The 13,005-nt window shown below is 43.3% G+C and overlaps 1 protein-coding gene across 3 annotated transcripts in view; it reads left to right on the top strand.

The window, feature by feature from the left end:
- Positions 1-13,005, top strand: part of rhobtb4 (Rho related BTB domain containing 4) — a 44,121-nt gene that overhangs the window by 11,432 nt on the left and 19,684 nt on the right. Inside the window, exon 1 of one of the 3 annotated variants that reach the window (XM_037779170.1) lies at positions 83-88. The exons of 1 other annotated variant lie outside the window; for it this stretch is intronic. Coding sequence is in view for 1 of the 2 variants with exons in the window: in XM_037779168.1 (XP_037635096.1) it covers positions 7,242-7,270 (29 nt within the window). In the remaining variant the exon portion in view is untranslated. Of the gene's footprint in view, positions 1-82; positions 89-6,621; positions 7,271-13,005 lie in introns of those variants that run through there. One more of the 3 variants, XM_037779168.1, reaches the window with a different exon arrangement.

The raw sequence follows: 13,005 nt of genomic DNA, 5'->3' as shown, positions 1-13,005 counted from the left end.
AAATTCAGCTTCCTAGCTTTACTTTTCTAGCTTCAGCTCTGGTCCTATATCCACTTCCTTCCTGATCTCCATCCCTGTTTCCATATTGGTCTCTGTCTTATTTCTCAATCTAATTCTCACACCCCACCTTGATCTCATTTCCAGCCAGAGCCATGAACTAAGCACCTCTACATCCCTATAAATGCCCTCAGACTTTGCTGGAGCATTAGCCTCACCATTTTGTGCATGAGTCAATTAGCCACTGTGATCTTTACAGAATGCGGATCACTATATGGATATTTAAATCTTCACTCTCCATTTGCTTGCAATTTTTGCTAACCCATTCTAGTGTAAAACCCATACATATAATACATTATTAACTGTGCTTAGTAAACAGGACACTACTTCCCACCAACAAAAGGGCAACACTTCAGGTTTCAAAGATATGCTTCGATTCAAATGTGCTAATTTTCCAGCAAAGTGAACTATCACTTTAAGAGTTTGGACCAGCGGCTGCAGAGAGCCTTAATAAGATTAGCCCTGCCACTTGACAGCCACGGCTTAAGAGGCACCTCTACTGACCTGTGTGCCTCTACCCAGCAGAGAGAGTGCATGTTTGTTTGTGCGTGGATGTATTATACAATTGTGTTTGTTAGTGGGAGAGCCTGTTTATGCAAAAAAAACAAGAGTCAGTCAAGTCAAGACTATTGTGTGTGTCTTTATGTGTCTGTATATGAACTGGGGCATAGCAAGACATGCCTGTGCAACGTCAATCCCCTCCTGTCAGAATGCAGACAGTATATTATGCCTTTGCTATGCACGGTTTGTCTTTATCACAGAAGATTTATGCCACTCAAGAATTTAGGGCATCCACTCAACCCTTCAACCTCTCTCAAAAAAAAACTGTCAACCTTGTCTATTGCCAGATTGTGGTTGTGATTTTGGATGAAACAAGCTTTATATTACAGGTAAGGATTTTAAACCAACAAGAGAACAATGAATCCAACAAAGAGCACATGGAATCACTGGAAGTGTTTCCTACTTAGCACTCAGAGATGTTTTTACCACAACGCTTGCCTTGAGGCCATGCCAAGGAAGCCACAAGAAAGCCGGGGTAATGGATACTATATGGGCGGATATTGGCAGATGTGCTGGTGCTGGTTGTGTGTGTGTGTGTGTGTGTGTGTGTCGGATGCCACATGACTATAAATGGGCAGTGTGAGGGCAGCTAGTTAGGGGCAGTGAAGAATACGCAGCGCTGTGCTCTTGTTCACCCCAGGCACCGCTTTGCGAAAGCCAGGCACCTCACTGGGAAACATTTAAGTTGGCATTAATATCATAATCAGAGGTCTGTTTATTCTCAGGCAGACAGCAGGCAGTTAAACACAGAGAAGCCCCCCCCCTCCCCCCACCATACACCCATTCTCCTTCACTCATCCCACCCTCCATCCTTCCCATTCCCACCTCTATCCAGCCTTTGCCCCAGGACCTCAAGCCACTTTACATTCCCAACATATTCCACCATCCTGGCCCCGTCGTCACCAGCACGGACTTGACCTGATCGCACATCAGTATTATAGTCAACACTTATCTGCAGCCAGGGAGTCGAGACTCACAAACTGACGGTCATTCTGTAGCAACAGGGGAATAACACCTAATGACAAGTATGTCAACAGAAAGTGTTTTAACTTTAAGGTTTTATTTGGGATGCTGGAGACCTTGGACACAGTTTAATAGCTCATAAATCTTAATCATATAGACTTTTTCTTTGAGGGCACAACTGACTTAATATTGCATCTCCCTGTACAGGGTGCACACCTCACTCACATTTATTTTTTTTTAAATGCTGCCCAGTTTGTGGAAATTATAATCACTTAATATGGTCAATAGAAAAGAAAAGAATTACTAACATTTGTGAATTTTGAAATGGAAATATGGCTATAATTGGTTGATTTTGAAATTGGACAGTACAGTTTGGAGGTCTCTGGTTCTCCAAAAGGAGGCGGAAATGAAGGCGATACCAACAAAACATGAGAGTTAGTGAACTGGTCTAATTAAAAATGGTCTTCAACAGCCTTTTTCACATGAAATAAATTAAGCCTATATAAAAAAAGGTTTGCATTTAAGAAAGAATGCATTCAATAGCTTCTGACTAATGTGCTGTAGCCTTTTTCTCCATCGCAGTGTTTTTCTTTTTCTGTTGTAAGCATCGCAGTGGTGTGTCTTCATTAGGATATAATGAGGCAACAGCAGCTGGTCACATGCATGAAGTTTTCCAACTGACTGCAGATAAGACAATCTACTGATAACTTAGTAAGTAAACAATATCCCCGGCCTCATGCCCTCTCTCGGTCTGTCTCTTTCTGTACTTTCTCTCAGGCCTTATCTAGCGTTGAATGTTTTTCACTTTAACTCACACTCTGCTAACATGCCCATCACCCATCGCCACATAGGCCGGCTGTTACAAAACACTCTGCTTCATGCCAGGGTGCCGGCTCTCTCTGGCAACACATCTCAGCCACCTCTCCATGTCAAAGTTTGTGTGTGTGTGTGAGAGAGAAAGAGAGGGAGAGAGAGATTAAGAGTGGGAATGAAAAGGAGATTCAGAGTTAGAGATTGCTGTATGTGTGTTTCTGTGCGTTTGCGTTCTTACCACTGATCATTTAGGAATAGTTTTCCCACAGGCTCATTTCATTTTGGCCTCCAGTCATTCCATTCTCACCCGTCACCTTTGACATATGAATTTTCTTCCCAGAGAAACAAACTGAAACTTTTGTGTCGCATTTTTTCTTGTCCCTCTGCAAAACAAAAATGCGTCATCCTGCCAAGCAAACAAGCGAATGATCTCATACTGTAGATCTGCATACGTACATGTGGTATGTAATGTTTGTTCGTGTGTGTGCGGGCCGAAGGTAGAATTTAATCCTTGATACTGTTATCAGTTCCATGGTGCTGGAGAACTGTTTGGAAGACCCACTGCAGCTCTGACCTACTTGTGTCAGTGTACTGGGCTGCACGTAGACTGTTTTTCATTGAGTGCGTGTTGTGTGTGTATGTGTGTGTGTGTGTTTATTAGCGCTCGGGACAGTGTGTGTGTTTGAGGCGAACTCTCAGTGGACTCGGGGAGTGTGAGAAGCTGGGTGTTTTGACAGCTTTAGAACAGTTCCAGTACAGTGCGGAGGCAGGGGGCGTGCGGGCCTGTTGGGTATTTGGGCGAGCTGTAGGGGTGAGAGTAGGGTCAGTGGATGCGGGGAAGAGATTCATTCCAAAGTGCTCTACGGCCATAAATATGATACCTGATATCCATTGCTTAATATTAAATGAACTCCGGAAGTCATCTGATATCAATCCATCTGAGCCTAAAGGTATTCACTTTCACTATAATGTATATAAGAAGAGACCTTTACTGAAACACCAGCATTTGTTTCGTACGAACAGGTGTAACCAAATTGTGATTTACCGAACTTGAACGAAACGTTTTCATCTAAATGAATAAATGCAATCCTTCAATAGAACTCGAGGAACATTGGATGGCGTTGAATGTACTGCACACTAAACCCGAGTATTTGTCCAAGCAGCGGGACACTCCTTGTCGAGGTAGTTATGCCAAAGAGTGATCGCAGCTTATTCTCCCAACTTTAATCTCACCAAAGTGTAAAAGCGATGGGAGTAGACTTCCCACACAGTTAATGAAAGAGCGATAAAGCTCGTAAACAAAGCCGCTCAGTCCTCTCCGTACTACTGTAGCTGAAAAAGGGCCAGACGTAAGCTCAGCCTGTGCTGCTTGAGAGTTCTCTCACAAGTACGTACACCTCTCCAACAAAAGGGGCTGCCTCTCTCCACATTTCTAAGCCCTCTCCCGGTGCCAGTGCTGTTGAACCCCTGCTTTCTCCTGCAGCATTCCAGCCCATCTTTCATGCTGTTTCATTCTGGCCATGCCAGCCGGGTCAGGGGCCAGAGTTTTCTCAGGGCCTCAAGACAACACTGGACAAATAGATGTAATAAAGACATCTCCACTTGGTTGCACATTAAACTCCTGTTCACTCCTGTTAATGCTTTGTTGTTGCATGTGTGCAAGAACATACATAAAAACACTAAGGCTGTCAAAGTTAATGCCACTAATTTCTTTAACGCATTAACGCACACTTGCGATTTTTAGGTTGTAGCGGCTTAAAGCTAGAGTGAAGATACTAGCATCTTATAAAACTAGAAAACCGAAGGAATCCAATGATACCAACCAATGTCATACCAGCTTGTCGCAAAGGAGCCTAAATAATGCTACGAAATTATGCAAAATTTTGATGAGGAAAAACTGGCATGGCCATTTTCAAAGGGGCCCCTTGACCTTTGACCTTAGGATATGTGAATGGAAATGGGTTCTATGGGTACCCACGAGTCTTCCCTTTACAGACATGCCCACTTTGTGATAATCACATGCAGTTTGGGGCAAGTCATAGTCAAGTCAGCACACTGACACACTGACAGCTGTTGTTGCCTGTTGGGCTTGATGATTTGAGCATATTTTTTTGTGCTAAATGCAGTACTTGTGAGGGTTTCTGGACAATATTTGTCATCGTTTTGTATTATTAATTGATTTCCAATAATACGTATATACATACATTTGCATAAAGCAAGCATATTTGTCCACTCCCATGTTGATAAGAGTATTAAATACTTGACAAATCATTTTGAACTGATAGAAAATGTGCGATTAATCACAATTAACAATTTTAATCGATTGACAGCCCTATAAAACACACATCTTTATGTGTTTGTGGGGATAGACGGAGGAGCATGAGGGTCAGCCTAGAAGTGTGGTTTGCTATAGCATTATCCTGCTTCATTAAACTCTTTCACTCTATAGGCATAATCCTACAGATCGGCAGTGGCTGCCAGACTATATAGTCTGGCATATGTCACAAAGATGCAGTCTCTCAGTGCAGTGGCCTTGAGTGACATCACTGACATGAGAGTGCAGCTTATAGCTCCTTTGTTTCAGAGAGGTCAGTACCAAATTCTACCAGTAGATGTCTGTCTTCAGTCTTCCACCGTCATGAAAGGAAGTTGGTAGATCAGACAGTCCACGGTCCCCACATGGCCAAACACTGGAAAATGCCCAAAAATGAATTGTAAGATAAAATGTAATCTAATACAAGTTCCTCTTATCTTTTCACCTCTGATCTGGAATTACAGGCAAGGCTATAATGAAAGGCAGATGAACTCAGAAGGAGGTTCCCATTTATAAAACATGCCTGGGCAAAGTCTTCAGCTGGATAACATCACATTTACAAAACAAGTAAAAATAGTTTTGCTGTCAGAATAGTGAGGTATTTTTACCTCCTGGCAACATTTTTCTTCACCGGTACAGCTTAACATTCCTGACATGAATTCCCAGACATTGAGATCTTGGAAAAATGTGCAGGGTGAAAGGCTGGGTATTTTCCACGGCAATCCATGATCTGCCTCTTTTTTCTTTCTTGGCTCCTGTATTGGCTTTTGTAGCAATACACAAGTGTTGCTATGTGGTAGCTAGTTGCTATGCCTGAACACCCAGAATAACCATAGAAGAAAAAATGCTCTCCATTGCCCATGAGTAATAACTACACTATTGCATCATTTATCTGGATTTGAGTTTGGATAGGGGATGACTAATATGTATGGGCAAGGAATAAAGGAGAAATTAAAAATCATAAAAATGACATGGATATTTTATCATTTTGCACATTTAATAATTGATTTTTTATTCATTTTGATAGATGTTTGACATGCATTTTTTTTTAAGTGCACTAACCCTGGTGTTTGAGTAATAATGAGAGTCATAATGACAGACAGTCAGCACAGTGGTGGATGTGAATGCTCCACACAACAAAAGGCAGCATGCTCTGCTGGATGGATTGAGTTAACAGGATGGAAAGAGCACAGTTTCGGGAGGCGGGGTTACTATCATCTTTGCAGGATTTGATTGGCTCTTGTGTCCAAATCTCTTATGAGACCTTCAAGTGATCCTCTTCAGCTCCGACATCTGACATTTATAGTCTTAAATAGAAGTTGTTTGGAGTATTCAGCCGCTTTTTGTTGGGTGATATTTATTTTTTTAAACAATATATTTATTGAGTTTTTTTCCCCTTTTTCCCCTCACAAATGATAGAACACAATCAATACAGACAGCAATACACATTGATGACGTAAGATAATTGCATGAATACACTTAGCATATATGATAACAAAATAACAGTAGGGACTACTAATTGTGATAAATACAAGTGAAGAAAATTAAAAATAAATAAAAGGAGAAAGTAAAAAAAAATTATAGAAAAGGATGTTGGGTGATATTTATGTTGAATAAAGCTACTTGATGTTTGTTATTAAGCCTCAAGTCACACAGCACAGTTAAAAACTGAAAATGCAACAGATAATGCAAGGGGTTGAATTTGATGTTGGAATAAATGCACAACCCAAACGTTTTTATAATATAACAAAAAAAATCTTAACACTAAATATGGATAAAACAAAATGGAGAGAAACATAAATTAAAGAAAGAAAAATATAAAGAAAGAAATAAAGAAAGAAAACTTTTAAAAAAAGCCAACATAACTGTGCAAGATCAATATCATGTGACTGTATACAGTGTGTGCGCGTGGGAGGGGCTGGCTGTCAGTCAGGATGCAAATCAAATTAAGGCAAGATTAAAAAGAATAAAATAAAATAAAGTCAAATAATATGTCACTGAAGTGCAGCCGGGGGTATTTATTACAGTGGAGATGGCTTCTCCATCGCTCTACTCCAAATTGTATTTTTTTTTCTGACAGCACTTGAATGCAGCATGGAATGAGCTGGGCTGATTTGGCTCGTGACGCGCAGTCGTAGGAGGCGTGCCTCTGTTGAAATCAGCTGGGGAAAAGAAACAACAACAGAGAAAGGAGGTGGTTCACACCAGACATATCTTAAGACCAGTTATGTTTACATTTCATCCCCAAAAAGCGTCCGATTAGAAACCACAACAGCGTCACTACATCCAGTCTGCAGCAGCAGCAGCAGGTCGATACTTGTTGAGGACTGAGAAGAGACGCTGGATTAAAGGAGGCAGCAGCAGCCAGCTGAGGGGGGAAGTAAAGAGGAGGAGGAGGAGAGGATGTGACAGCTAGGGCACAAGTCCTGAAGTTATTATTATATGTGTGCTCTTTGACAAACAACTCCTCATCTGCATTCTCCGCGCGTCTTTGTCCGGTTTGAGTGACCGGCTGAACCAGCGGCAGAGTGGCATGTGGGTCAACTCCGGAACCGTCGGAAGGTAGGGACCCTCCTCCTCCTCCTGCACCAATATACTGGGTCACATGCTCCTCAATGCAATTGTGCACAAAGTAATCCACACATATCCTTTACTCTAAATCCTCAGCTCATTCATGTCATGGTGACCTATTGTAGTTTAATCTCCTCTTAAATCTCTCTATATGATGTCTCTGTCTAGTCTCTTTTTACATCATTTTACGCAAGAAATGGAAGATTATTATTATTTTTTTTTATTTAATCCCACGCGTGCTGCACAGATTCTTTCGATTTTCAGTGTTGGAGTTGCAGTGGATTGGGCTTGGCACATTACGCAAGACTTATCAGCGCATCATTGGAGATGTAGGCTGATATCCACCAGCTGCCTTTTTTACAACAACACATCTGTGATCAGACATCTAAACCATCAAAGCGCTCAATGTGGGGTGTAACCTGCGTTTGATTGCCTGGTTTTGTTGAATCGGTTTCCCAAAAAAAAAAAAAAAAAAAAAAAATATGAATGAGCCAGGTGGTTATATGAATGACTGCTGGGAGAGGGAGAGCGCACGAGGTGCCTTTCATTGATGAGCTTATAGTGATGCTGCAGCACAGTATAGACTGTTTACTGGAACCACCATGAAAAAGCATCAAAACTGACAATAACATGCAGAATCCCAGTTTGTAAGACTCTTTTACGCACACACATACACACACTGTAATGCCTTGTGGCTATGACGTCATCAGAGGGATTGTGTTACACAGGTAATAGCTGCATGGCTGGAGAAGAAAGCCTCACCTTTTTTTTTAACTGACTAACTATATATAATCTCTCCATCAAGCGATTAATCTATACATACCTGCAGGATGTGGTTGTGTAAACAATTTGGCACGCTTCTCTCTTCCATATTGTGCAATCTTTGTCTTTTGGCCAATACATTTCTCTCCTTAAGAGATGTCTATTAACAGCTCATCCCTTTTGCATTACTAAATATTCTCTCCACATTCTGGTATTTTTTTAGTTTGGGGTTTTTTAGATCTCATATTACTATTAATTGATCAATGATGGGGGCTGTTATATTATGTATAAGGTCAGATGGATGAGTGACAGAGCCACTTATTGTCCTGGTTTATAGGCACTATGCCCAATGCTTAGACTGTGTCAGCAGCAGCTTTGAGATAACATAATGCATCACTGACAGACCCACATGGAAGAGTCAGCCAGCATTATATGGCCGCCTTGAATGTTCTGACCCCTGTATCAGGCTGTAGTGGAAGGTACATGGAGGGTAATAGACCATTCAATTATGTTTTATTTGCATGTCCTCCTCGGTTTGAGCCCAGTGTATTATAACATGGTCTGTAGAGCTTTGGTGTGAAAAAGTGTACTTTTAACAATGTCGTGGTGTATTTGTAAACTTGTTGTACATCCACTTTTACATGTTTAAATCCCTGTGTTACATCACCAAAGGAGATATGTGGCCTGGAATATCGTCTTCCAGACAAACTTAATAGCTCAATTGGCTCAATGTTGACGTAATTCACAGACTCAGTTTCAGAGAAAAACACATCACACAGTATCAGAACATGGTGTGTGTCTGGGAAAAATGTATCATTGTTGCATTTTGAAAAAAATGATGCTGTCAAAAATGATCCAAACCATCTCACCAGAGTCCGCAGTGGTGATTGGAAATGGTCTTTTTTGCACTTTGTATGCAAACACAGCATTTTTGTATTATAACAGTAACAATTTAGCAAGACGTCACACAGTACTGTAATGGTCAATGGCAAAGGAATCAACAGCTTATCTGTTTGGCTTATCTAAGAAAAAAAACGTAAACTGGTGAGAAAGTGGGAGAGAGGATACTGGAAAGAATAAGGGTGTGAAATAGAAACGAGATAAAGAGAAGGACAGTGAAGAGAGATGGAGAGAAAGAGTAGGTGGAAAATATGGACAAGGGAGGAGGAGGAGGAGGAGGAGGAGGAGGAAGATGGGGAGGGATAAATGAAATTAGGGCATCAAGAGGAGCCTTCCTGTGTTTACAAAGCATTACAGCAGCAGAGAGAAGAGAGGAGGAAGGCTCTCTCTAGCAGGCTGACATGCCACTCCCAAAGACCCTCTCATTCATTTGGATTGATGTGTACATTTCGCCGTCTGCCACGGGCCGCGCGGTAATACCAGTGCCATCTGCAGTGGGTGAGGCAAGTACGTGCATATGTGCGTGTGTGCATGTCTCTGCTAGTGTGTGTGAGTCTACTGTGAGCCATCCAGGGAGCCAAGCAGAGGCTACAGACCAGGTTATGTAATCAGTCTGTGCCAGCTGCGCCTGTGGCAGTCACCGTCTCAAACACCCACATAACACACACGTTCCACTCCTGCACCCGAAAAGCACACACCAAGTACGAATGAGTAGACATTTCCTTTCATGAGAGCGGACTTTTGACAAAAAAAAAAAGATAGTTTAGAAAAGAATTAGGTTGCATACATGACTGCACATGTAGTCATAATTTCTTCCAACAATTACACATGGACACTATGCAGTCAAGCCTGTGATAGTGTAAACCCCATAGCTCTGCGTGAGTGTTGGCCCATGTATAAAGTGGGTGGTTATTGGGGTCATTTTTTTTTTCTTTTGCACAGGGCTGGGTGGAGGGAGCGGAGAGGCAGGCGGCTCAGTCAGGGTGTTGGGGTGAACTCTAGCCCCAAGGAAGAGGACAAAAAAAAAACAGAGGCGGGTGCGGGCTTTGGGATGAGCGGTCGCTGCCAGTGGATCGGTGTTGCATAACAGGGAGAGGGGGGAAGCGAACCGGGTGTGGGAGGGCTGTCTGCTTTAATACTGCTCCTTGATTGTTATCCAGAAAAGTGTGAGGTCATAGATGGATAGATAGATGACCTCTAATGAAACGGGCAGAGGGAGGGCGCATGACGTTGGATGAGCTGGCAGAGAGGACAAGAAAGAGGGGCGGTGTTAGTGGTGGAGGAGAGAGGTTACTAAAAGACAACGAGGGAAGTGAAGGATGGAATAACTGTGTGCTGGAGCGTTACATTTGGAGAATGAATGCAGAATTGGGAAGGAGAGTGGAGGGAGGTGTGGTTGAGTGGGCACAGCTGGGAACAAACCAGACAGACGGAAGGATAAATGAAAGGATTTAGACAGGAAGTGTATAAAGAAAATAAGAGGTAAAGATTGCCAGGAAGTGTGCAATGAGGTAGAGCTGTAAGCCATCTCCTTATGAAACCCCCCTCCGGCCTTGAAGCAAAGCCATACTGAGACGCACACTATCCAAATTATGCATGAGCTTCTTTGTCTGGTCCTCCTGCACCAAACACACACGCACACACACACACACACACACACACACACACACTGACTCAATCGGTGACATTCCAGGGCAAACCAGAAGGTCGGTGTTTGTGTGTTGAGTGGGCGTTTGAGTTCCTATCACAGCGTTCCTATCACTACTCTCATCAATATGTCACTATAAGAGTCAGAAATACATGCACAATAACTGGGACAGAATCTCATTCTCTCTTACATTCTTTCTCTTACATGCCAACACTTGTTTGCCCTTGCAGCCTCCTTCGCTGCTGTTTTGTCGGGAAGAAGATGACTCTGGCCAGCAGATGAAGTCTAGACGTCTGCGTACAGTTCACTATAGGTCGTCGGCTAAAAATGAAACCTGAGCTACGCGGCTTCTCTTTCCGCTCCTGTGAGCTGCAACGCTCTGCTCTCTCTCACAGTCCCCCGGCGGCTTCTGCTCATCCTTCAGTCATGCAATTAAAAATAATTGTTGGAAGTTTGCTGAAAGCTCGTGCGGTTTAAATATAAAACCTGAGAGCAGGTGCGAATCTGTCAAGTGCAGCGGTGTGCGAGTAAACATAAATTGTGTGATTCGTGTTGACCGACGCATGACCGGACTCTCGCTCGGAGCGAGCCCCGACGCGGGGCCTCAGATGGTGGGTGATGTCTGGGTGCCGGATATTCTTGATCCCCCTGAGAAACTGTCTACACCACCACCACCAACGCCGCCTTCTGGTTACATCACTGCTCGCATCATTCCAATGCCTCGCAGACTGGGCCCTAAGCTCATTATCGCACGCACGCACACACATGCACGCTCACATGCCCATATGCGTACTTATACTCCTCTGGGTCAGTAGTATAGGTTATCTTAAACTCTTTTTCTCTATCTGTCTTTCGCTCTTGGAGAACCACTCATTTGACAGTAGAGCGCAGCAGAAGCAGCAGCAGCAGGAAGAGCTGCGATATGTTCCCCTGAGCAGCCGTGGTTATTGCTGGTCTCGCCCTTTTGATCCCAGTGGCATGACTGACTGATGCTAATGCTGGCCTGACAGTCCCTCTCTTTCTCTCTAAGACTCTAATAATCCCCTCCCTGCCTCGTCGCTCTTGCAATCCCTTTTGCTTATCTCCTGTTGCATTGGAAACGCTGGGAATTAACAATACTACGTATCCTCTCTCTCTTCCTCTTTGCCACATAATTGTGGATGTTACAGAAACCACTTGTGTATGTCACGCTTCATACTTGGCCCTCTCCTTCTCCTAATACAGCACTACGTGACCATTAGGCAGACAGCTGTTAGATAAGGTTGTTGTAACTTTTTATTGCTTCTTCTTCTATCTCTCACCTCTGCTAGTAGTACGTGTCTCTGAAGGTGTCGCAGCCAGACAGGTGGCAAGGGAAATAACAGTATTTATAACTCTGACAGGAACTGGCTCCGTATGGACCATTCAGGAAACTCTGACAGACACTTTCCTTCAGCTCAGACAGACAAAGGTAGGCTCCCTGTGCTTCCCGGTTGACGTAATTGGGACTCCTTTTGACAGGAACGATGTTTTTGTTGTTGTTGACAAGGGGAATCATCATCTGACATCTCCGCTGGGGTAGAAATGTATTCCTCTATAGCAGCAGGGGTATTATGAACCGGTTGGAGGTCTGTGGAGACATGGAGAGCAGGTCGCGGCTGATTAGCAGGGTGCACTCATGGCTCATGTGTCCAATGAATAGATGCCATTTTTAGCTGCTTGGCGTCTGTCAGCGCCGGACTGAAGTGTTGCATTGGCATCCACGTCAATGGAATAGCAAGCGGAGGCCTTTATGAATGTTTCAGATGCTCTATTTATGGGGCCTTGGTGGGTCTTTTGAACTAGTTGCAAGGACGGATGGACTGATTAGCTGACTACAGGTCTAATTGTGTGTGTGTGTGTGTGTGTGTGGCGGGGGGGGGTTATGCAATACAGCAGATTCGTCCAGGAATGTTTTAGAAAATGGGTATTAACACGTGTTTTGACATGTCAGAAATGTTTGTAAGCAGTTTAAGGAAAGGGGCTTTTGATAAGCTTTTCACAGGGATGTGTGGTTTTAAAAGAGGAAGTCAGTTGAGCCGTGCGTACATAACCACCTCTGTCTTGTGCTAAGGTTAAGTCGACAGGTGGTCAAACAAGCAGCAGCACTTTTTCCCCCCCACTCTGTGTAAGCCTACAGTAAATATATTTGACCCCGACAGATGATGCACATCTCCCCCCTGGGCTCCCGAATGGCCTGAAAAGTTAATTACAAATGCCTCTGTGAGGGATTTTATCGCCTGTCTTTTGTGCTGCCAAGGTAGATGTTTCATCACTTTGCGTTATGTTTCCTCTGAAGCAAAGATGCAATCACAAGGGGAACAGATAGGAGGGAAGACAGACAAGGAGAGAAAAGGACAGTGAGCTCATGGGAAGCCTCTCTCTTTTTGTCTCTCTC

Source organism: Sebastes umbrosus, chromosome 8, assembly GCF_015220745.1.
Source record: "Sebastes umbrosus isolate fSebUmb1 chromosome 8, fSebUmb1.pri, whole genome shotgun sequence".
Classification (NCBI taxonomy): domain Eukaryota; kingdom Metazoa; phylum Chordata; class Actinopteri; order Perciformes; family Sebastidae; genus Sebastes; species Sebastes umbrosus.
This window is presented reverse-complemented; position numbering and strand designations above follow the sequence as displayed.